We start from the raw sequence: 25594 nt of genomic DNA, 5'->3' as shown, positions 1-25594 counted from the left end.
AGTTAATGACTTACCACTGTTTTCATCTGCCATAGGGATTCTGCTGCTGTTTTCATTTTCAAGCAATCCACACTAAACCCGAACATGCAACTGGAATTATATTAAACCAAGGTGAAGGTTATGGGTGTAGAACAATTGATCTCTAATTTTACCAAGGTGATGAGCCAACCTCTTGTCCCAACTGCTGTTGAGCCTGTGTGCACACCACAGAAACTCCTCTCAAAGCAGGACAGGGGCTCATAACTGCTCTGCAGCCCAGGCTGCCGAGAAGCACTGGCTGTGCACTTTGTCAGTAGTAGGGAAGTGTTGGTATTAACTCTGTAATTAAGGTTTTTCTGTGAAAAATGCCTGTTTGCAGGGTGTTAACTTTCTTGCTCTAGTTTTCAGATTCAATACATGTTCGTGATAGCAATTCATTGTACATAGGGGTTTCAACTGCTCTTCTTTAGGCAAAATTACATATTGCAATAAATAAACAAATACAGAATCTGAATTAATCGATAGTGCAGTTTTGAGTGGAGAATGGAAAAAAACAAACCCCAACCCTGCAGCTGTGTAAAAGGGATGATCAGATGGTTTTCTACTTAAGAACATGTTGAGGATTCAGAACATCTGTAGCTGAACCTGTGCAATGCCCTTAATTGTGCTAGTCAAGATAGAAGACTACTTTTTTTTAATCCTGGAAGTCTAGAATCTGTGCCCTAAAAAGCAAACACATTTTTTTTCTGACTCTTAAAGAGCAGTTAATTAGCTGTTTTGAAGTCCCTACACCCTACTCTTTGCTTTCATCCTCCCTCACTGCTTTAGCTACTAAAAATGTTAGAGAGGATCATCCAGAAGTGTTTCTAACACCTAGAGAGAGACAAACAAAAAACAGAGAAGTTTAGCAACCACAGACTTGCTTAAAGTTGCAAGAATCTGTTTAATGATTTCAGTGGTAACCAAGTTGGGCTGCACATGACAGCAGCCTCCCTATCCCTTGAGCTTCCAACAGTTTTGGCATTGCAGATAATTACAGTTTGAGATGATGAGGATTTCGGGCAAAACATCCTATGTTATGAGTGCAAACTAATAGTGATAAGTGTAAGTGGACCCCAGCATAAACCATAGGTATTTCTCAGTTAATCCACTTTGCAGATGCTGTATTTACAGCCAGAAGCTGCAGCCCTCAGGAGTTCAGTCAGGAGAAGGCCTGACTATTCTTTCCAAATGTAAGTGAAAATGTGCTGCTAAACATCTGAAGAACAATTCTGGCAAAAAATTGAAAGTACCTTGACACTTGCAGGATATGGGGTGAGATTTTGAGTGCTGCAGTTTTGGACAGAGCTGTTTAAAACCTGTTGAGAGTTCAGCCAGATGAACTTCAGTCTGTCCAACCACCCCCTCCACTGATAGCACATAGCTTTTTAGCTAGGAGGTATCAAATGCACTTGAATGCTGCTCAATGGGGCCATGAAATGATGTTCTGTTGCTTTTGAGAAGCAGCAGCTCAATTCAGTTAAGTTCCATACTTATATAGCTATCTTCAGGCTTCCAATGCAGGTGCTTAGTTATCCAACAGACCAGGAGCCATGGATCAACTGAGCGTCCAGTGAACAGGTAGGGAAACGCTTCAACAATGTAAAAGGAAAACCAACTGGATTAAAAAAAAGGCCAAATATAACAAATTACAAAGCAGGTCCTATACAATCTGTAGAACTCACGATCTTAAGCAGCTGCTGACACATCTTGCTTCCTCTCCTTTGCTGTAAAAGGAAAGTGGATGCTGAGTGAGTTCAAATTTTCTTACTGTCCTCCTGGCTGACTGTTCAGAAACAGCGTGAAGGGTTGGGGACTGTCTAAAAATTGGTCAAGTGTTTTGCCTTCAGATGCTTCTTATGGACCAATTCAACAGCACACCAGCATTCCAGGGAGAATAAAAGGTCTTTTTTGTCAAAATCATTTTATTAAAGAGTTAATGTCACAACAAGCTCAAAATGACACATGCTTCAGAAATTAACCAGATGAAAAACACTCCGAACGGAAATATGAATGTAAAGCATCAGTGGCAAGAAACTTCTGCAAACAGAATTCTGTTGGTGCAATGGAGAAAATGCAGAAAAGAAGCCTGCTGGGCATGAGTTTTGTTTATGTAGTGCAGTTTGTCTAATAAGTTAAATCAGAAAGGGCACAATTTCCATGGCTGCACGGGCCCAAATGTATTCCTTCAATAATTAGCCCCAGCACAGGTTTTTCACCGTGAGTACTAACAAAACAAATTTAGTTGACATCTTAACATAGCAGTAATATATACTATATATATCTATATATGATAGATGTTTGACTCATGCAGCCTCCTCAGATACATGATTTTTTTTTTTAATTTACTCAAGAAACATTATAAAAAAATAGGTTTGCAATTTGTATTTCACTCCAGTGTTAGCTCTGCACCACCTCAGGCAAAGACAGTGTTTCAGCAGATAATCTAATTTGGCAAGAAATCTGCCCTAATTCTTAACCTCATTTTTGTAAATCCACGTAGAAAATAAACGTAAACTCTTTATACAAAACATGAGCAAATAACTGTACCTATATAAAAGGGGATTCATTCCCTTTAGTTTTATTATCATGGCACATACTTCATAGTTTCACACAGCATATTAATTTCTATTTAGTTTGTTGGGTTTTTTGTTTTGCTTTGTTTTTAAACCCAAAATAGTGTTGATGGATGGAAGAATGTGAGTTACCATAGGCAGCTGACTCATGCATTAAGCAATTCATGTTCTTTATCAGTTTTCCCAACAGCATCAGGATTGGATAACGGGTCAAGGTCAGCAAAGAGACTGAACCAGGCAGTTAAGTCTTTAGGATTCTTCACAGGTTCTGGAAAAAAAATGAAAAAGAAAAAGAAAAAAGTAGAGACTTGTCAGCTATTTTAAAACAAAACTGGCTGAATGTTAGACTGAGGTCAAACAAATGCTGTGCTATTGTTTATTACTACGGGCACTTCTGACATGAAAATCAGAATGAATAATGGCATTTAAAAACACTACTTTTAACAGAATATGGAACTTTAGTAAGAAGGAATGTTTTACATCTGTTTGCCTGTGTATTTTATATGTCTTCTGCGTGGTGAGTAAAGGAACACTTTAGTTACAAACAGAGAGAATCTCGCTCTGCCTCGCTGTGCTTCATGAAAGGTGTTTTACTTGTGTGTGTGTGCCTGCCTGCAAAAACAGTGTAAGGAAAGTGAAGGCAAATTTTACTTTCAACTTCTCTAACAGGACTGAATTCCTTTGCCTAAATCCAGCTCATGTGACTGTTCTGTGCCCGCTGTATAGGACCACACAAGGTCACTACTCATTTGCAGTGAAGTTTTAAGGGGAAGACATTGACTAGAGAGGGGAGATACGTTTGATAGCTAGTCCCAAGTACAGCTTCTAGAACTGGGGTGTATTTTTTTGATGGGTATAAAAAAAATGCGAACCAGGAATATGCTCCAACAGCAGCTGGGCTATTGCACCTATGTGTCTATATTTTCATACAGATGTCACAGAGGTCTCCTGTCTTCTCATATTCCAAAGGGCAGATGTTCAAGTCAAAGAGGAGGTGAATTTGGCTGAAGGTACATTACCACTTGCTTTGGTTTGTGTGACCCGTGTGCTTAACTTGTATAACATTGAGAGTGAAAAATTTCTCTCCACTCAGAGAGGCAGCGCTGCATAAAAGCATTCTCTGTGAAACAAGGAATTCTTAATTCTAGGATACAGGAGTAGGAATACACACCGCTCCTTCCTACTGCACTGGACATCAGTGACGTAGCTTCTGTTTGAATGTGAACGCACAGAACAGGCTACAGAATTGCAATAAGGGTTCAACATGTTTCTGGTTCACTTAGCCAGAAAACCCTAGTCAAAATCAGCAGGGCTTTGTCTCAGTAGATGGCAGGACTATGCACTCTTGGCTCAGCTCCAAGAAGTGAATTAAGTTTCTAAGAGATGATTACAGAGATGATATATGTTATCCACAAAATTTACATTTAGGACTCTTCTGCCTTATCAGTAGCCGGTATTTTAGCCACAATGTCCTCCCAGAGCTTCAAAACACTGTTCAGCTTAGATAAAGTGCATGCAGATGCTATTCTGTGTGACTTAAAATTAAAGCAGTGAAAGAAACTGTAGTTTGAGCTCCCCCTTTAAATAGTAAATAATTCTTTTGACATACTGCTGGCACTGAAGCCTACCAAAACCATACACACACATGCATATATACACGTCATCAATGCTGATACAGATTAATCCTTTCACGAGCACATGACTCTTGACAAGTAGCTACTACAAAACTAGGTTTTATTATGATAGAGTAACTGAGAGGGCTGGAAAGACACAAGAGTCACAGCAAAAATGGGAAAGCAAAGTAACTGAAAATATACATGACTGTATCACCTTTCATGGGCGTCTTGTTTGCATTCACATTCAGGCTGTTTGGCTTCTGTGCTGGCTGTGGTATAGATGGTGGGCTCACACTGTTAGCTGCCCATCCTAAAAATCAAAAATACAGCAGCATTAGCATGAAGAATTACTTAGTTAACTCTGACATCCTTCTGTCTGTTCTTCATCTCCAGATTCAGGCAAATGTACCCTCTTCAAACCCTAAACCTGGATAAAAAGTATTTTTTTCTTGTTTCTTTTATCCACTCACTGTTAATACTTGTTCAAAGAAAGGCCAGTACAGTAATCAAGTCAAGGACAGCTGTAGGGAAAAGAATATCACTTACATTTGGGAAAAAACCCCACACATACTAAACATATTTTCCACCTTTCTTTAGAGTCCCAAAGACTCATCAACTGTTCCAGAAAAAAAAAAAAAACAAAAAAAAACCAACCCAGATTCAGAGACCCTAGATTTTCTAATTAATTTTGAAATTATTAATTCTGAAAAAAATGCCTTGCAAAAGTTTGAAGAATTAAATTCAAGATGTGCCACTCTGAGTTAACTTAAAACTAGGTTTTAATGGAGTACTTTTTCTTCATTTGAAAGGATCTTCTCAGCAGGGAAAGAGTGACTATGCAGGAAAAAGTAAAACTGGTTATTCACCATTTTTTGTTCTTACATGCATATTCCATAGCCACAAAAGTCATCATAAATACAGTTAATGAGGCCAGATGAGATAGGACAGCAAAATGAACTAGGGGTGGTGTACCACAAAAAAATTTTAGGAAAAAATGGAGCATTTTTGTCCCTGGCTTAAGATACTTAAATTCTTATGCTTTATTACATTTAGATGACCAAAGTCCTATTTCTCATTTCAAGAATATCTTCTTTAAGTGTGGCCTGATCAATTATCCATACATCTCAGGGATCTAGTAAATCTAATTCTGCAGTATCACAAACAGGATATTCATCAGGGCACACAGCTAGCATTTCCTTATTCAGTCTCTTTTTTGTACAAGTTCAATGCTCTCACATCCTTTTTCTCTTTGTTCTTCCTCCCCTTACTTTCTCCTCTTTTGAGATCCCTGTCAGATACTGGTGCCCAGTGTCCCGAACAGTTACTGTTACAGCCAACTAAGTCACATAAGCCCTTCCCCTCCTATAGATTATTCTCATCACTCCATGAATTTACCTTGACTAGGTCTAAAGGTCTGAAGCTCAAGCTGCGTCATTAAGGCAAGGAGAGTGTTTCTACAAAATCACACGAATTGGGAAGGAAATTTAAAGCCACAAACATCCTCTGCATCTCTAAGTAAGCAAACCAAAACCTTCAAAATCTGGATGCAGAAGGCTCACATATATCCGTTCTAGGCAAAGGTGATAAAAGCTTATGAGCTAGCCTGTGCTGCCTGAAAATTAGATCTGAGAGTTTAATCTCCCAACTAAGAAAATCTGAATCACAAATAACAAAAAGTATGGCATTAAGACTTCAGAATGACATACTTTTCCAGGCATTTTCTCTGCTTGTGTCACAAAAGAGAAGAATGGCAGACAGCATTACACACAACTACAGAGAACTAATGCTTTCATCTGTGTGGAGGTGTGCTGCAAGAAAGTGTTTGAATAGGCCAGTGGATGGCAATGGACAAACTGAGCAGCTGAGGCACACAGGCCCAACTCCCAGTCTCATAGAAATGAATGGGAGTGCTGCCCGGAAACTGCCTGTGCGAGTCCCACAACTTCAGTGAGAGCAGGAGTTGGCTCCCAGAGATGTCACTGATGTTCCTTTATACTGATGTGACCAACAGACCACAGAGCAAAACACCACACACCAGTCAACTCCTTCAGAGTCCCTGGACTAAGGCTTGGAAAGTAGCACATCCCAGAGGGACGCTGCAGTCCCATTCTCTGTTCATTAAATCACAGGTAGCTCAAGTGCCACTTAGAAAACAAAAAGAACCTAACAACAAAAACATCCAACTAAAAAATGCTCCACAAAATGTGCCTTTTGACAACAAACTACAGTCTATCAACTTGAAAGCAGTTGTTGGCCCTGTTATGGTTTGCCTGTTCACAGGCTGGCTTCATTACGTGACTAGACAAAAGATTATCACTGAGCCAGCAAGGAAACCAAATGGCTTGCTTTTCAGCTAGCATCTTCACAAGCATGACCACAATTAAATTTAGAAATGGAAACGGTAAGCTGCATTTTCTTACCAGCTAGAATATATGCACATGGAGGGAAGATAAAGGGAGCCCTTAGTGGTAAGAATAAGTAAATGAGGCTCTAAACTTCATGAAAGAAAAAGTGGGAAGGCAACCAAACTACAAAGCCATACCTGAAAAAGAATCTAAAAAATTTGTTTCTAATATATATATGCACAAACACATTTATATGTATTTTAAACCAGCACCTGGTAGTCCCACAGCTATTCAAAGTCCCATTGTGCTAGATCCTGCCTATAAATACAGCCAGAGAAAACTCTTGAGCTGGGAATTCCTGACCGTAACAGTTTATAACCTGCATAGCATTGTGCCTGTTTTACAGATTAAGATCTGAGGCAGAGAGAAAACAAAGCCCCAAAGATTTATGAGCGTGCTTAACGTAAAATAAGTAAGTAATCCCACTGAAGTTAATAGAAAAGTTAATGTGCTTAAAGTTAAGCATGTGAGCTTTAAGAATCTTTATGGTCTTAAGGCCAAATTCACACAGGAAGTATGCAACGTTGAGGCTCCAGAGTGTAGCACCTCACACCGCATCACTATTGAGCAATCCTACCAATTAGGGGCTACAGGACATGTATCACAAGTATTTACAAAAATATCCATAGTTAACTTGTATGTCTAGATAAGTTTATACTTCAGTTAGTATTTTGTTTAAATAAAGTCTCTGTTCCCAAATTTATTGATAAGGTCAAAGTATGAAAAAAGTGCTGTGAAGTGAAATGAAATGCAGTTTAAGACTAAAGCAGAGATTTCACAAGGTAGAAAAATCAGACAGAAGTTCATCTTCTGTTAAAAAAATAAGACACAAAAAACTTTAAAAGAAAGTAGTCTATGAAAGTTAGTTTAAGTGATGCATTTTACTTGGCAACTAGAGTCAGCTGGGAACATGCTGATTACCAGATAAAAGCATTCAGCTGATTAGCTCTGGCTTTTCAAATGCCAATAGATCAATTACCACAATCTTCAGATAAAACCTTGGAAATCCACTTGAAAAGATCAACATATTTTATCCTTCCAATACCTATTTATTCTTTTTCTTATTCAAAAATATTTTGGGATACCACATACTGGAATGGGTTTTCCATTTCCAGTGTTCCTTGAAGGCAACATACCAGAGTTCTGATTTTACAGTGCTAACAGGGCTGACATGCGAGTACCTTGTGCAAATGACAGCAATAACAAGAGCCTCACAAAGGACACCCAGCTCTGTTTGCTATTTATGCCTCAAAAAAATATTTCCTTCAAAAACATGATTACATTTAAAAACACATAAATGCTGGGAAAAAAAATCTATCCATATTTCTGTTGCTATTTTCAGTAATTTGCTTAAAACCTGGTTTTGTCTCTGATGCAAGAAAGGTATTTTTCAGTGTTTCTTCTTCCCCTGTCAGTAGATACTGCTTCTGGTCACAAACTAATTTGACAGTGCAATGGCTAAACATCATGATTTTTAAGCTCATATTTTATGAGGTCAAGCTCTACACTCTTCCAGCCCCTCTTCACTCTAGCACTCATACCCATACGTGCATGTATCATAAGAACACATTAAAAACTGGATCACTGCAAAGACCACTACCCCAATTTCCATCTCAGCGCTGAAGTCAGTGAACCCAAATATCTGGCTTTAGGGGTGGTGGTGGTGGTAACTGTTTTAACTGTAAGGGAAATTTTACTTTCTCATTCATGTGAAAATATCACAGGGCATTTTATATCATGTATGATTGTACCAGCTGCATGGGTTCCAAGAAGCTGTCTCCAGGATGGAATCAGTTTGCTAGTATTTCCTACATCACACTTCCCCAAATGAGATTTAAATGATTTAGGACAGAGCCCAAAAAGGCATGTTCCTCCCTCCAGCTTGCAAAGCCCCAGGAGAAACCTAAGTGGACCGTGCTGAAGGTGAAGGTAGTTCATGATGGTTTGTGATCATCAGCCCGCCTTCCTTCTCCTGTTCCTCAAGACCAAAGCAGCAGCAGGAAAACTCTGCCCCAGTTCCTCTCTTCCCTTTTCTCTCCCCTCAAGCTTGGAAAACCAAAGAAAATGGACTGCACAGAAGAAAGGTGAGAGAAGGAGTTGTTACCTGCACTAGCAAACAACCAGCCTACAAGACAAATCCACCTAGTGTGAGACAACCCATTCTGCCTTAGCAATATCCCTCCATGCAGCAGTATGAGATGCATCAGGGGGAAAAAAGGAAAAATAATAAAAAAATAATTTGATTGATTTTTACTAAGTTATTTAAAAATTGAATTCCCAGACGAAATACAATAATCATTTTTGGTTCTCTGGCCCCTTAACAGAGACAGCAGTAGTGTTTTAACAGTAAAACCTACACAAAAATATTTTCTGTTATGGGGAAAAATGTCTTGAAGGCTTACAGAACATTTCAGGAAGCAAAATGAAAACATTCAAGGCAGTAATCTGGGGGCTTTGGGGTACTTCATTCAGAAACACTGAATGAGCAGAGATACTCACATGTTTTTCTCCAAGCCACGTTCTGCTTTAACCCCAGGGTTTCTGCAGCTATGGCACAACATAAACTGTCACCACACATAACAGAACCAAAACACACCTAAAACCAAAACACTAGCAGAACAAGATGAGTTCTCACCATGTAAAGATGACTGCAAGTCATTCATGTTTTGGTCCAACAGTTGTGAGGGTAAGTAGCCCGATGGTGTTGCTGCCACAGACGATGAAGTGCTCTCCACATCTCCAGCCAAAGAGTTCATGGTGAGATCAGCAAGTGCAACCTGTCCAAAAACAGCTGTCCACTCCTTGCTGAATTCCCCCTCATCCAGGGAGGAAGCGTTGAGGATCTCATTCAGTAATACCATGTCATCCTTATCACCAGGTTCTGATTCCAAGGACCTCACAAACTGATCCTTTGAAGCTGTCTCAGAACAAGAGTCAAGATAAATAATTTTTTAGATAAATGATGAAAAGAAGGCACCTTTTTAAGACATCCAATCTAGGCTTTATATGTTGAGAGAAAGGGAATATTTTTGCTGAGTACTTGTTTTTTTAGACCCAATTCTCTTGAACATCTGGGCTTGTAGCTTATGCAGCAAATAATTCCTTGGCTATCTTAGATAACCTCACTGCCATCAAAACTCATTTCTCATTCAAAACAATAACTATGCTTAAAAAATAAATCTATTAAACACCTCACCACAATCACTACATAGTCTAGTATTTGAAACACTGGAGAAGACTAGTTTTATGTTGCTTTTTGGGTATCATCAGATTAGTATAAATTGAAAATAAATAAGAGATGGGGATGATTCTAGAATTTTTGTGAGAACTTAACTAAAATGACCATCTGACCAGTGCTGAATTATTGGGGTATTTCCCTATGAGAACAGGTTACTTTACACAGAGTGAGATTTTTTTGTTCAATTTCCTCTCTGCTGAGAAATAACAGGCCACTTTCCTTCTGATTCCCCTTGCTAGCTTTTCTAGCACCGGAACTGCAACTGAAGAAGCTTTCAGATCACTCATGGCATTACTCCTTAAACCCAAATTTTCCTATTTTAGAAATGTTAAATAATTATATAAAACACATGAAGCTTGTAATCTGGATTGTAATTCTTTCTTCTAGTTTACAACATATTTGGAGAGTGAAAGAACCATCAAAGAACCCCGAGTGTTATTTTACTTGGAAACAGTATAGTTTCCTATAGTATAGTATACTCCACTGTAGCAGTATGCAGAGGACAAATTGGTGGCTAACAACACTGATAATGTTATGTTACAGAAGCCCAAATCAGTTCATCTTAATTATGCTCGTTTCCAACTTGCGGAAAGGCACAGAAGCAACTTCAGTTTTCCAAAATTTGGATAGATCAGCTGAGCTCTGTGAGTTGCATGCAGCTTGCAGAGATGTTTTTAACCCACTTGGGTTGGGAGAAGAGATTGATAGTTGCAAAGTGGTTGCAACAGGCCATTTTATTTAAATGCAACCGCCTTCTCAGGCAAGTTCCCTTTTAGTAGCTGTAGTAATTTATAATGAAATGGCTGCAGCTGAGTCAGAGGAGAAAAAAAAAAGCACAAAACTGTGTTTTAAAATAGGCTGATGAGTCAACACACACCCCTACGTACTAAGAAACAAATAAACCAACACGTAATATAAGCATTTTATTCATTCCTGAAGTTAGGTCTGAAATTCAGCTCCTTTCTAATTCACATTTTTATATACCTCTGCACTCCCTGACAGGGCCCAAAAATTGGAAATAAAATCATCACAAACAACTCAATTCTGATGTTCTCCCTAGACTCTAACTGAAATACCATAGAAAACAATTTGACCTTGTGAATTTGCAGGCTGCTTTCCCATCTTCAGATAAACAGCAAAGAATGTTAAGGTTGTCCAAGCACCTACAATTCCATCAAGTCTCTCACTATTCAGAAGGTGAGGTGGAGACATAAATCCTTCCAAAGGCAGAAGACACCTGCTCTTTCAAAGGCACTTAAGAACTCTGATTTCTACGGGGCATGACCACCTCAAAGCTGCTTTCAGGAGGCTCCTCCGTGAACTTGGAGGGTTTATGGGGAAGATGCAAAGAGAGCATCATTAGTAACAGACCTGCTAAGGCATACCACCGACACTGTACCTCACCACAAATGACATTTACTACAATGGAACAAAGGCTTTGCAGCAACACAGCTCAGAGCAAAGCTCTGCTTCATCTGGGTATCCCACTGCAATAGTTCCATTTTTACTGGGGAGGAAAGTCCATCATACAGCTTTACACCTGTAGAGGAGTTAGGTCTTGCTGTAGTGCTTATGGCCACCAAACATTTGAGGAACGACACATTTCTTGTCCCTGCAGTCTTTTTGACCTTCCTGCTGGGACAGGGAAGGACAGGGTGGTGCTTATGCTCTTACTGCCTTGAATAAGCAGCAGTAAGTTCCATTCTTGCTTGCAATAAAGTTTATTTTGAAACCAGTCTTGCTTACTGAGATATTGCTCACGTGGAATCTCTGCTAGATTACTAGAATGATACAGACTTTCTCATCTCACCCATAAATCTCCTATTCTTCTTTTCCTGTTTCTCTGTTTTCACTGCTCATTTTCACAGTCAAAAATCCTCTTTTTGTCTGCACATACTGCCCTATTTCCCTGAAAAAAACACCCAAACTTCCAACAGAACCCTAAAAAACCAATGGCAAGATATTCTTCTTTGCAGTTGTTTGAACAAGCCTTTAACAATTCTCACATTCCTTTGCATGTATGCCTCCTTTTGCTGGCATTAAAAATAATTAAATGTGAGGAGAAACTAAAAATGTTTATAACGATGATTAGAAACACAGGATAAAGATTTCCTTTGTGCTGCTGCATTTAATACAATATTCATCAGCCTACAGCTAGTGTGTAAAATTAGGGTAAATGGCTGATATTGTAACATTGACATAATCACCCCTATCTGAGGTAGCCGCCCTACAACTGCTTTCGTATTGACTTAAGCATTTGACTAAAAAAATTAAAACCAGCCTTCTGACACAGCTAAATTTGTTTGACTAATAACTGATTGCATTACCTTTACCTCCACTAATAAGTTCCAACAAGAAATGGAACTCAGTAAGGAGCAAGCCAGAAGAAAGAAGGTCACTATCAGACATATGCTGACATTTTCTATTAACCACCAAAAAGAAGTCATCACTACCTTATCTATCTACACTGTCCACAGATTAGTGCTGCTTCTGTGCAGGCAGCTGAGGAACTTTCCCTGTTTCTGCTTTCATGGGTGATTCCCCACATGGGTAATTTCCCCAGAGTGCAAGAGACTGCCTGCAGTGAATTCAAAGTCGAGGTGTTTGCAAATGCTCTCTACCCTATCTGCCATGAATGTTGTGCCTTAGACACCCTAAATTACACTCTCAGTCTGACTAAACCACACAAAGGGATTTTTTTCTTTGCTTCTTCACATGCTTTTTGAGTTGCCACAACTGGTTATGTTGTTGTGGAAGTTTTTTTTTACTCATTCATCTGAGACAGGTGAGTGGAAAGCAAATGAGAAATGATGTGCAATACTCTCACTGCACATGAACACTCAATATAAAACTTTTAGTCAGATCTTTCAGCTGTTACATGGTAAAACAGTACCCTTTGGAAAAAAAACCAGCACATCCTCTTGAGCTGCCACTGATCTAACAGAAGCACAAAGGTAGAAGTAGGGTCTGGAATGAAATATTGCTTTCTCATGCGTGTATGAGAACAGCACAGCAGACTTAATTAACCATCTGGTTGAAAGAAGTCACCAAAACTTATATAGTTTTCAGGGGAGTAAATAATTTGTTTCGATACATACATTTTTGATATAAAATCCTGTGGTTACTAGTGTAGTGTGAAGGGTTGTGACACAACAACTAAGGAACCAGAAAGAAAAGTCTGTGAAATATTACAGGAGGGGTAAGGTTTACAATGGAACTTACTTCAATGGGGCAATATGATATAGATTGGTATACCTAACCTTGAATCATCTGTTACAAAGTGTTTTATCCCCAGGAAGGTTTCCCTCACATTGGAATATCAGGAATAGTACCTCTGCATTCATATGAAGTGAAGCTGCCTTTATCACTGTTTAAATACTGCACCTGAACAATTTCATTCAAGCTTTCAGATTATGAAACAAGATCTAAGATTAAAATTATATTTGGTGCCTGTAATTAAAATGCAGACGAAACACACATGCACAAACGTCTCATACCATTTTCTTCAGGTTGCAGGTCTAATAAATCATCTATGGCACCTAAGAGCAAAAAAGAAAAAAAAAAAGGGAAAAAAAAAGAAAAAGAAAAGCAACAAAGGAGGATCTGCAGTACACTGACAATCAGCACGTACACATCTATAGGTAGTTTTGTTAAGACTCTTCACCTGAGTTCTGCTTGTGGTTAAAATTCCCTTGTAACGTGGATATGACATCCTTGCCATCGTCAGCTGTAATCAAGATCCATAAACATGTCAAAATGCACCTGGCACAGGACCATGCTTATAAACAATGTCACTGTAAGATCAAAATGCAATGGCCATTGGTATTTCTGTTTGCAATTAACCTGGTCACAATGGAAGAAAGGCTTAAGCTGTAAGCGTTTCTAAGGAGTGAGGATAATTTCAGTGTAACAACCTGGGAAGGATCTTCCTTTGAATCACCACCTGCCACACCAGCCCATCTCCAGGCTGAGTGCACTCACCTGAAGCAACTGCAAGAACCTGACAGGTCTTTGCTTTCCTCCAGAAACAGAGACACTTCTTTTAGAAGCTTGTACTTACACAGGCCAGGAGAGAGAACAAAAGTGCCCAGTACCTCATCGTTCCCTAAACTGCCTTCCTTGACAGTATGTTCTTGCTCATGATACTAATTCTGGGAACGGGAAATGGAATCTTCCCCCACAACACCCCAGGTCAGGATATAAGGAACAGCACCTCTTCTTCAAGAAACTAAATGGGCTAAGACCCATAGGAAGGAAAAAGTAGAGCTGAGGGTTACAGGATATCAGAGGTGAAAAAACATCCATCACTGTGCCCCAACCGTAACTACCTTAAATTCTGAGCAAGTTTCTTAGATTAGACACTAAGTCAAAACAACCATCTAGATTCCATCTATCAGTGAAGAAAATGACACCTCCCTCAGGTGATTAATTCCATTTATGTAGTAAAACAGGAGGAATGAGTTACCTGCTGAACATGCCTTTCTCTCTCCATTAAACATTGAGGAAATCTACCTCTTAGACAAGGAAGCCTGTAGCTCTAAATGCAAATGAAGGGGTTGGTCACAGTAGTGCCAGAAATGGAAGGGAAAGCTGCTGGAAGCCTAAAGTTTGAGGCTGGAAAGGAGAAATAAAGTTCTCTATAGGGGAATCAAAATTGAAAGCCAAACCCTTTCAAGAGAAACTTCAAAGTGTGTTCACAACTAAATGAAACAGAACATTTTGCTGCTTGAATCATGATTTTAACAAGGCTTTGCTAGGACAATGATAGAAATGTGCTACCAGCACTAGAATCAGCTGCTCACTTAAGGACCCACGATCACATCTGATTACATGGCTACATGATGCTTCCATAAAAGAACAGAGCACAAAGCTAAAGGGTAAAAACCCAGCCCTAAACTGACTGGTAGAAGGAAAGAAAAAAAAAGGTAAGTTCATGAAGGGTAAGAATTGGGATGGCCACAATTTTGTAATGAGAAAAGTAAAACTTGCTGAAAGCCTGCCTTAGTTCAGTGGGAAGCACATCGGAGTCAATCTCAAATCTTAAAAACATCCACACTATGTTATACTAAGGGACAATGCAGAGCAAATTATAAAAAAAAAATTGAAGTTATGAAGCAGAAGTAGTTGATGAGGAAAATCAAGAAGAAACGCAACTCCATCATTAGTAGTACTACATCTGTATTACTTCAGTATGTACAGAGTACTTTAAGAAAAAAAATAATCTCAGTAATGGCACAGACCCACTAGTGTATGGAGATGGAAAAATTTAGCAGAGCAGGCAGAAGCATTCCAAAATACTTCAGTCGCTTTTAGGGGCGATGGAGAAAGACACAACATGTTAGTTATATTATAAATGAAGGTGAAATATTTTATACCCTGTAAGTAACTGAGATTCTAGAAAACATCCGCTAAGAAAATATAAACCAGATTTTTTACCCAAGAATATTAAAATATCTTGTCAAAGAAATATCTGATCTAATTAGTTTCAAAATGTGTGAAACTTCAAAACACTGGAAAAGTTCTCATATTATGTCATTATTACAAAAACATCTCCATAACAACAAGAAGTTACAGGGTGACTCAAGTAATTATAGGTAACCATGGGCTGGTAGCTCACCATTACTCCCAGGCAAAACATTAACTGAATCCTGTTCAGTATGGGATTCAGAAAAGGAATATGAGCATAATAAATGCTTCTATAATAAAAGGTGTTTTTATGGAAAGCAGACCTAGTTAAAACACCCTGACTAATTCTTTGATAAAACTATGAACTTTCTTTGGTACAGATATTTGTTTAGAAACAACTTGATTTTGCACTGCGAAGCCTTCCAGCTAAAAAGTTAGCACCACATAATATCTATAATGAACATATTGAATGGATTAGGAACATGACAACTAACAGATGTCAAAAAGCAGCTGTTAGAAGAAATAGCTGCAGAATAGAAGTGTTTCTAGTTTAAATCCGCAAAGTTTAGTGTTATATTCATCACTATTCAATTGCTTTAGCAGTCACCTGGAAGTAAACACAAAATCACTCTTGAAAAAAATGCCCAAACAACTAACAGACCATTAGAGGTGGTAATTTGGTTTCTGTAGTCAGAGCTGGGAGAATTTAATACAACTAAGTTGTAAGTTTTATCTCTAGGAATAAGGAATATAAGCTATACTGCAGAAAGGAAGAATGAGTCCTGGAAGGCTGTGACCAAAAGGAACTGAGTCTTGATAAAAAACCATATTCAAATATGAGCTTCTATCTTGATGTTGTAGCAAAATGAAATCTCCTTATTGGATAGAAAAACAGGAATGTGATTTTGCCTTCCAGAAACATGACATGAAAGATCAATATCAGAAATGTCTTGTCTGATTCTATATTTCCCATTGTAGACGGACGTTGGAAAGTGGAAACAAAAACTGAAGAGAGTAGAGTAGATGTTTTCAAGACATCAATCTGGTTAGCCTATCAAAATGAAGATAAGAGATGTCTTGATTTTAACCTAGTATCTTTTAAGTACCTTCATGAAGGATAAAAGACTACATGTTAAATGGATTCTCCTTTAATTTAGTAGAAAAAGGCATACTACAAACCATAGCATTAGATAAGGCTGGGGATGAACTCTGGGAGTTATCTTGTCCAAGCTCCCTGTCAGAGTAGAACCAGCCATGAAGTTAGATCAGGTTTCCCAGGGATGAGTCCTGCCAAGTCCCGAAGACCTCCAGGGATGAAGATTCCACAACCCCTCTGGGCACTTTTTCCAGTGCTCTGACACCCTCACCATGAATGTAATCATAATCTCCCTTCCTGTCACTTGTATCCATTGCCTCCCAGTCTTTCACTGTGCAGCTCTAATTAGAGCCTGGCTATGTCACTCTGTCATAACCACCCACCAGGCCACTGGCAGCAGCTGAGTATGACTGTCTGGCTTTAAGGCAGAAGTTCCACTGAATTCATCAAGCTTTTAACGGAGTAAATGTTTAATCACTGGAACAAACTAGCAAGCTAAGTGGCATACTTTCCTTATTCCGACACCTACTGCTATCTGTAGATCCTTTCCCTGAGGACATGCCCAATGTAGGAATTCTGCTCCGGAAGACAAGTCATTTGACCTCTCTGAGAGTCATTGAATGAAATGCAGTGGAATAGAATATATAAAAGATCAGGTTTATCAGATCTTCCTGGCCTTGTTTTATGTGTTTGTAGGGATTTGGTGGGTGAGGTTGAAGATACATGAAATAAACAAAAATTAAAAGAACCCTGAACATGTATTACAACACTTACAAAGTTATGAGAACATGAAATAAAGTACCTGTATAGTTTGATTCGCTGGTATGGCTCTCCTCATCTAATGAAATCAACCTTAACATGAAAGAATAAGAAAAAAATTGAGAAAATAATGCATTTTTCTCTTTTTGGTCACATCGTTACAGAATCATATCAATTAAAAAACCCAGTAATTCAGGTGGACTCTTGCAGTCGCTGTACATGTTGGCCTGCTGTTAACTTTTATTTTTTCACTGGCAAAGTCTGTTAGAAACAAAAATGAGATTGAAGGCCAGCTAACAAAACTCACCACCTTTCTATTTCTAATCTAACTGAATCTCTGTAATGAAAAATAGAGAATAGTCTGCTTTTCCAGATTTGGTCTTTTGTAAGTATCAGGAAGGAGACACTACTGTTTCAAAAAAAAAACCCAACCAAATAAAATACCCAGAACCAACCCAAACCCACTTTGCACTTCCTCTTTTTAACAACTAATTAAGTAGCAAGTCAGGTGAGTTTTGTCCCCTGTCAGCAAATTTCTAAAAAAGTAATATTCAGTGGAACAGATATGCTTTCAAACTGCTATTGCTTTGCATAAAGCCATTCAACATGTAGGGAATGAAGCAGCCATATGGTGTGGTGGTGAAGAGCACTGTTCAGGCACCTTCCTCACTGACAGGATGGGAGGATTCACCTCCCCTGCTCTTGAGGATAAGCTTGGGGGAGCAGAGAAAAATTAGATTCAGGTCAAGTTCAAGTATAATGAATATTCACAGTGAATGGAAAGTTTCTGAGGATTTTACAGCCTTTGTTTTGTGTAATTCTTCTAGAATTGTAGATATTTGTTATAGTTTGTTTTAGACAACAAAATGGTGACTTTTTTCCCCCTCAGTTTTATGGCAATAAAGAAAAAAAAAAAGCATGAATAAAAAGTACAAAGATGACATGGCATCTGATGCATTGGCTGGTAGGTGTCAATGCACCTATTCTAAAATTTTGTATTCAACATTGGAAAAAAAAAAAGAAATTCTTTATTATTGTCACATGAGATGCAGCAGATTCAAGGGCCTGCTCTGGAGGCAACCAAACAGTATTTGGCTAAGCACTTTCTCATCTAAAGAGCACCAAATCTGACCAATTTATAAACTGCTCTGGGTCAGTTGTTCTGAATCTAAACACGTAAAAGGACTGGAAAATGGAACTCTTTAAAAATCTATTATTATAAATAGCCAAGCAAAACCTACTAATTATCAGCCAAGCTTTTCTCTTCTTTTTGACAACTGATCCTTTGCTGGGTGCTTCATTTAACCAGGGATAGTCAAAACAACAGGTGGCAGCAGGATTATATCAGCTCTGCATCTCCTCGCAACCGAATCCTGATGGTCCCGAAGGGCAGGGATCACATCTCGTTCTCCTGTTCTCCTCTCCCCACAGCAGTCCATTCATAAGTCTCTCTCACCTCAGAGCTACAGGTAACTCAAACCTTGATAGCATCAGCTCACTTAGATGTACTTTTTACTAAGTACCTACTGCTTCATTGGATTACAAACTGATGCTGTATACATTACAAAAACTAATCGCTGCTCAAAGCAATCAGGAATCCATATCCTATTCCCAGGTGAAAAGAGATGCTGCTGAAGGGAGAAATACAATGCTCATGTATCTTCTCCCATGTGTGGCTGTTTACCATTTCTTTTACTACAGAAAAATGAAACAACAGCTGAAAAATAAAGAGAAGGCTAGGAAAGATGAAAAACATATAAAGGTTTAATGGGTCTTTTTAAAGCTCTTAATTTCACCATAAAGTTTATTAGTTTTCATGTGCACATTACAATGTTTCAGGAATTCTTGTATTAAACTTGCTATTAGCTAGTGTGATCAGACTGGCTTTGTCTATATTTCCATTTATAAATGTTTGGTGACTTTAGCAATCAGAAAGCAGATTACAAACAAAAATACTTTTTATATATATACACATATAGGCCATGTGACTTACTGACTCTGCTGATCTTGTACTGACTCCGTGCTGTCAATCTGCAGGTCCTCCTTTTCTGCTTTTTCTGTTAGCTTATTCACAGGGTCTTGTAAGCTCTAGATCAGAACCAGAATATAAAGAAAGAGAAGATAATAAAACAGAATCAGGGAAGCAAAAGTTTGTCATTTAAGGCCAAACCAGACTACAGAACCTACATTAATTAAGCAAGAATGGTTTTCAGCTGTATCAAAACTGTATCTGACTCAAACAAGCAAAATAAAAAGTATTAGAGGATGCTCATTCAAATTAAGTTATATGAATACACTTCTATATAGGAAGGTGACTCTTGGCTACTTCTACACTCACGTTCTGTTTCCAATATTTCTAAGTAAAACCATCCATACCATGCGAAAAGTAGGCACTAAAAGCATATTTGTCATTTTGAGCGTTTGATGCTTTTTTCTCTTCTTTTCCTCCTTTCTTGGCTTTTTTTTATAATATGAGAAAAATATAATTCTTCACACCTGTTTGTTCCTCATATACTGCTTAATTTATTCTTTTTTTTTCCTGACACTATTGTCACAACCTTGGTAATTGCAACGTAGTGGGAAGGTACTATTTGCATCCTGAATCTGAAAACAAGTTAAAACCTTGTATGTTTAGTTAGACAGAGGCCAGCTGTGCCATTATGAAACTCTACTGCCTCTTTGCAATATGAAAGATCATGTCATAACAATGTTTCATGGTCAGCATTTTATAACAAAAATTTGGATGTGCAAACAAACCAACACATAAAGCATTATAGACTGACTCTGAGATTACAGAGGTAGTAAATATATTACTGGTTGTGCTTGTTATGCACTGATTAGAATCTCTGTATGAAAAATTAAATAACTAAGGATTGCAATTAAATTACAGCAAATGTTAGCAATGTGAATGTTTGGTTCTACCAAATGGTTTCGCTGTGAAGGTGAAAACATATTCCTCTTTCCAAAGTTCAAGGCAGTTTCTGAAAAATAGAGCCATGTTTCATGTGACTAGTCCTGACTGCTTGTAATGACGTTTATTTGTGTCTCTGATATTCACAGTAGCACATCTCATTCACCTTCTCCCCTTGCCCCCAAAAAGCTGAGCCTAAACCAGATAAGCCTCCTTTTGTGCAAACTTAATATACACAAAAAGGGAGTGATTTTGCATCTGAGGTTTTAACAAAACAGTACTATGTTTTATCAGAATACTAAATGCAAAAAACCCACCAACCTTTGTGGCCACTAAGCCCATCTCATCTATGGAATCAAAGTTAAGAGTCCCCAGTGCATCTGTTGTTACAAGAGAAGCACTCCTGGGTGTTACAAGTCCCACTTGTACTGCCTTGTCCACCAGGCCAGACAAGTCCCCAGAAGGGGCATTCTCATTTCTGCAGGGCTCAGTACTTGTCTGTCTGAGTAAACATCTCCTTCAGTGGTTTAAAAAACAAATTAATGGTTTACTGAAGTTGCTTTCTTTTTTTCTCTTGGTAAGTTAATTTGTCATAAGCACCTATAGCACTGCAGACATCACGTGTCAAATAGATGAGGGATCACAAACCCAGCAATAACAGAGGCATTAAAGATATTTATCTTATTCTGTGGTTGCATTTTTTTTTTTGAGATTGTAACAACACTACCCAAAATCACATGTAAGTGCACTTGGATTTTGAATAATGGACAGTAGCCACCTCAGCTACATCACATATGAACCAGTACGGTACCCTTTACCTGCATTTGTACTGAGTATTGGGGTATTGATTAGACTAGTGCTTCCTGTGCTATTAGAACTGATGGGAATTATACCATTGATGCCAAGAAGACCTGGATTAGAGTTCAAAACGTAACAATATGCAGAGAAAGATGGCAGAGCTTTGCAATACTGTACTGTTCTGGCTTCTTGAATCACCTTGGATACCTTCACAATAGGACACACAGTTCACTGTAAGCAGGAGGTGATGGTGCAACAGTATTTGTGCACTGTCTGCCCCAAGTATAGCAGCACAGAGACTGCCCCAAGAAGGATGTAATGGTTTTGAATAACAAATACAACTACTTTAACCAATGCCTAACTATACAAGTTAGATAAAATTATCAGAAATAAAATTTTCTGCATCTTCACGACGAAAACCACAGAGAATCAGCATCATTCTTTAAGGAACTGTATTTTATGATGCTTCCTTCATAAGCATTTCAGGAAATCCATATTTAAAGGACTGTGATCAAATGACGGAAACAGCATATAGAAATGGAGTTCACAAGTACCTTGGGAAGGAAACAGCATGATAATAATGGCAGTTACTATTTCCTGTATTAGAAAAATAAACATAGCTCTGAAATACAGCTTCAGTTTCAATGGAGATTACTATAAAAAATGTTAAAAATCAGCAGTTGTATTTTAAGGAATAATTAAATTCAACAACTTAATTCAGACAATATTCCCTCAAATTCTATCAGCAAATAATGAATTTTTTTTCCTCTCCCCTACTCTACAGCTTGAGGGGTACTACAAACTGAGAGATCTTTTTAAAAAGTTCTTTAAAAAAGCTAAAGAATTGGTATGAAATAAAGCCAAGTGCTAAAAAGTCACTGTCAACAGTTTTCTAAAAATGACCCCATGGTGATGTGAACACTACTGCCAGCATACGCAGAAATTAAACTATGATATTAATTGTTTCAGTTTACATCAGAAGAAGGAAAGAAGTCCCATCATCTAGAAGGTGTAGTGATTAAACACGGCTGTGAAGACACAGAGTGAGTTCAGACAAAAGCAAGCACACTTCAGTCAGGTGTATGAAGTGTCCTGACTTGGCTGACTCAGAGCAGACAAATGCATGACTTCACAGTGCTCTTCTGGGTGCTCACACAGACTGGCACGGGCTTTGTTACTAGTTAGAACAGTATGTGGCTTAGGGTAGGATTCTCACATGAGAAAGGCATCTTCCTGGCTTTGTTATTTCTCTTTTACTATGAAAAACAGAGTAAGACCATACATGCTAGCAGAACAAGGTCAGAGCCATTCCCTCTGCTTATCTTGTCCATCTCTACAACCAAAAGTCACCCAGTGGTATTTTGCTTACTCAGACTAAATATCCAAGCTGACAAGGGGCTCCTCCACTGCAGTTAACTCTGGTTCCAGCTTGGGCACTATTCTGAAGCTGACTGCTGCTCGCTTACAAAATTCCTTCACCTGCATCTGGGCTACTTTCAAGTCAAGCCAGGATCACCTGGACTGAACGTAAAACCTGTCTTCTGCAGTTAAATCACCAGAGTACTGACAATGCACCCAGCTCGCCCACAGTTCCCCCAAGTGCCTTGGACAATTAACACACTCCCTCTCGACTGAGAATAATCAAAGCCACACAGCAAAAGGTAGCTCCAGCAGCCAGGGATACATCCCAGGATGTCATGACACATATGGAGAAGTGCAACACCACTGAGGAGACAAAAAACTTGGATATGTTTCATGTGGGGAGAGAGCTGAAGGGGAAGAGGAAAAGCAGGTAGTCTCAGAATTTCCTCACAGATATTCATCAGAAAAAAAACAAGTAGCAAACCCCACAAACCCCTCACAAAACTCCTAGAGATACAGAATTATATGTAATCTTGCATATGAGTACAGTCATGGTGCAACAAACAAAACCAAGAAAGCATACTGGACAACAGCAGAGATCTAGACAGGGTTTTCCACTGTTGTAGGACCTGTCTGGACAAAGTTCTCCAAACCATGTAAGGAACACAGGCAGCAGCACTCCACTTTGTAGAGAAATAAATGGATGCACCAAGATTTACACCTTTTAGGACTACTACTTTTTCTAGGCTCATAGGAACTCTTCAGGAAGTTTGGTATTATAGAATTAAAATGTAAAAAATGCGACTAAACAGTAATAACAAAATATTCATTAAGGAACTTAGGCAAAAAAAAAAAAAAACAAAACCAACAAATTGGAAAGAGAGATTGTCCATGAAAATTTGCCTCTGAAATAAATTAGAATTTATTTGATATATGGTAATTTCAAGACAATGAAACCTTACAGGCTTTACCAAAACAGCAGCCCATATTCTTTCATATTCCAGCAATGGATACAGTAACAGATACTTTTACTTTGCGATACACAGAGTTGTTAGCACACTAATAATCATCTTCCATCATGCATAAAACTCATAGTTAGGAAATACAGCTGCAATAGCACAATTACACTACTCTCAGCATATACCCCGAAGCAAAAAAACCAAATGGGCTGCTTTTCATTAAGGGAGTTTGGCAAACATCTCTAAAGACAATGTTTTCTTTCCAGAAACAAGCCCAAGAGACATTTAAGAGTCTCTTTCCTGAGGTAAACCTAGTACATGAATAAATTCATACTACAAAATACAAATAGTAATTTTCCAGTGCACAGTGCCTTCTAATTTTTCAGGTAGACAATCTATGTGTAAGTCAAGTATTAACAGTTTCTTTAAATTCTTGCTTTAAAGTAAAACACTAATCCTATACACATGTATGCTAAGTTTAATTCAGAAGGATGTATGCGTAAAATTAAGCTGCTAGTATCAGAACTGGAATCATAAAAGACAAGAATTATTTCCAAGCACCAAATCTGTAATTTTCTTTTAGGAAAGATCTGTTTTAAAATACAAAACAAAGAAAAATATTCTAAAAGTGGTAACTCTGGATTAAACTTAGAAATGGGCACATAGAACTATTTTAAGTATATTTTAATCAATTATATATTCTAATTGTATGTTTTTAATGCAATATCAATAAAGACAGGCATCTTCACTGGGTATGTTTTTAGACCAAAAGTTTCTCCATCAGAAACTACACTTACCCTAGCTCAGTTATAGACATTTATTACACTACAAAAAAACCCCAAAAAAACAAAAAAACAACACCATGCAATCTCTATGTAAAATTAGCTTGCAGGTCCTTCTTAATACACAGTTACTCTGGCATGAACATATGATATGCCTGGGAGGGATCAGATCCCTAAACATAAACCACCCATTGTCACTCCACACCCAGGTCTAGCAGAGGAGACACAGGACTTGTGGGAGTCCCACACCCTTCAGAAATGACAAGTAGAGGTGAGGTGACTTACCCTAGTGAGGCATGTGAAATAGCAATAGGGATATAGTCTCTTAGGCAACAGTATCTTACCTGATGCAACCACTCGGTTTTGATTTAATTTCCTCAGCAATCATTTAATATAAACAAACAGAAACTACTAATTGTGGGAAAAGAGATCATGGAGGAGACTTAACTTTGGTATAGAAAATAATCCCACACTCTGGAGACCAAAAGAAGAGTGGATACTAAAAGGCAGTAACATAGCCTTATTCCCAAGCAGCTGTTTTCTGGAAGCACAGACTTCCATGAAGTTCTGTGGTATAAAACTACCTCCTGATTAGCACTGTTTCTCAGCATACATATAACTGTGAGAACAGGAAATCTTTTCAGCACAGGAGGCCAGCAATAAAAATGGTTAAGATCCATATTACAAAATTAGACGGCATCCTAAACACATTACAATATTCACAGCCACTTTTACAATTACTTTTTGCTTTAAGGGAGTGCTTGTTACACGTGTGTGGACTCAGTATAGATTGCAGTTCTTCATCAGATTCCCAAACTAATGTCAAATTCAGATTATACTAAAATCTTTCACAGGAGGAAGCTCAAAAGATAACAACCATCCACATCTCTCCCTCATCCTCTGTCACAAGGGTGCTTCACAGTCCAGAACAGCTGCATTTCCTGTACAAGTTTCTCTCCAAGATATCCAAATGTCACTATACATTTCAAAACATCGTATATACCATTCAAATAATAACATTTTTAGATACAAAAGAGAATAAAGAATAAATATTCAGCAACAACATAGGCTGCCTACACAAATTAGACTGAAATTGGTTTGTATCAAAACAAAGAGAAAAAATTCCTTGGAAACCATCTAACATGGTGAAGTTGGTAAGTTGGTACCCTGGCTCTTCAGCTCTGCTAAACCCAGGTGGTAAAACTAGACAATGGTGGGGAAATAAAAGGGACTTTCTTTTCTGGTTTGGAGTTCAATTGGTGAGTCTGTAGGCAATTACTAGCAATGTCAATGTAAATATGCCCAACTGCTGTTGATATCTGGATGTAAATTCTGGCTAAAATCCATCTCCATGCAAGAAAGAAGCTGAGGTTATATTAACTTCACAGTAAAAGAGGACATCTCCTGCAAGACAGGATTCTTCAGAGGCTGAGTAGGATAAAACTGTTTATGAGCCTCCTTTTTCTGTTGTCCTTGGTCAGGAGAGACTGTGCTTGAAATTTATTTGCTTGTTCGGTCTGTTGTGATATAACAGCAGCAGTAACAGTCTCCACAAGCTCTTTATGCACTTCAAGGTTCAAAACCTGCTCCCTCCCCAAACCACATTCCAGAAAACAACTTTAAATATAGCAGAGTCATGTACAGACAAGTTTGGTAGTCTGGGGTGAA

The 25594-nt window shown here is 38.3% G+C and overlaps 1 protein-coding gene across 1 annotated transcript in view; it reads right to left on the bottom strand.

The window, feature by feature from the left end:
• Positions 1–2740: 2740 nt before the first annotated feature.
• The window catches only part of ICA1 (islet cell autoantigen 1), a gene marked incomplete at its 3' end in the record, with an annotated part of 57048 nt that continues 34194 nt past the window's right edge, over positions 2741–25594 (bottom strand). The window contains exons 8-14 of the mRNA XM_084280294.1: positions 19108–19202; positions 17158–17207; positions 13518–13580; positions 13351–13392; positions 9251–9532; positions 4425–4520; positions 2741–2862 (exon numbers count right to left, since the gene is read on the bottom strand). Coding sequence (XP_084136420.1) covers positions 2741–2862; positions 4425–4520; positions 9251–9532; positions 13351–13392; positions 13518–13580; positions 17158–17207; positions 19108–19202 — 750 coding nt within the window. The remainder of the gene's footprint in view (positions 2863–4424; positions 4521–9250; positions 9533–13350; positions 13393–13517; positions 13581–17157; positions 17208–19107; positions 19203–25594) is intronic.

Source organism: Gallinula chloropus, assembly GCF_964237585.1.
Source record: "Gallinula chloropus genome assembly, chromosome: 2".
Lineage (NCBI taxonomy): Eukaryota > Metazoa > Chordata > Aves > Gruiformes > Rallidae > Gallinula > Gallinula chloropus.
This window is presented reverse-complemented; position numbering and strand designations above follow the sequence as displayed.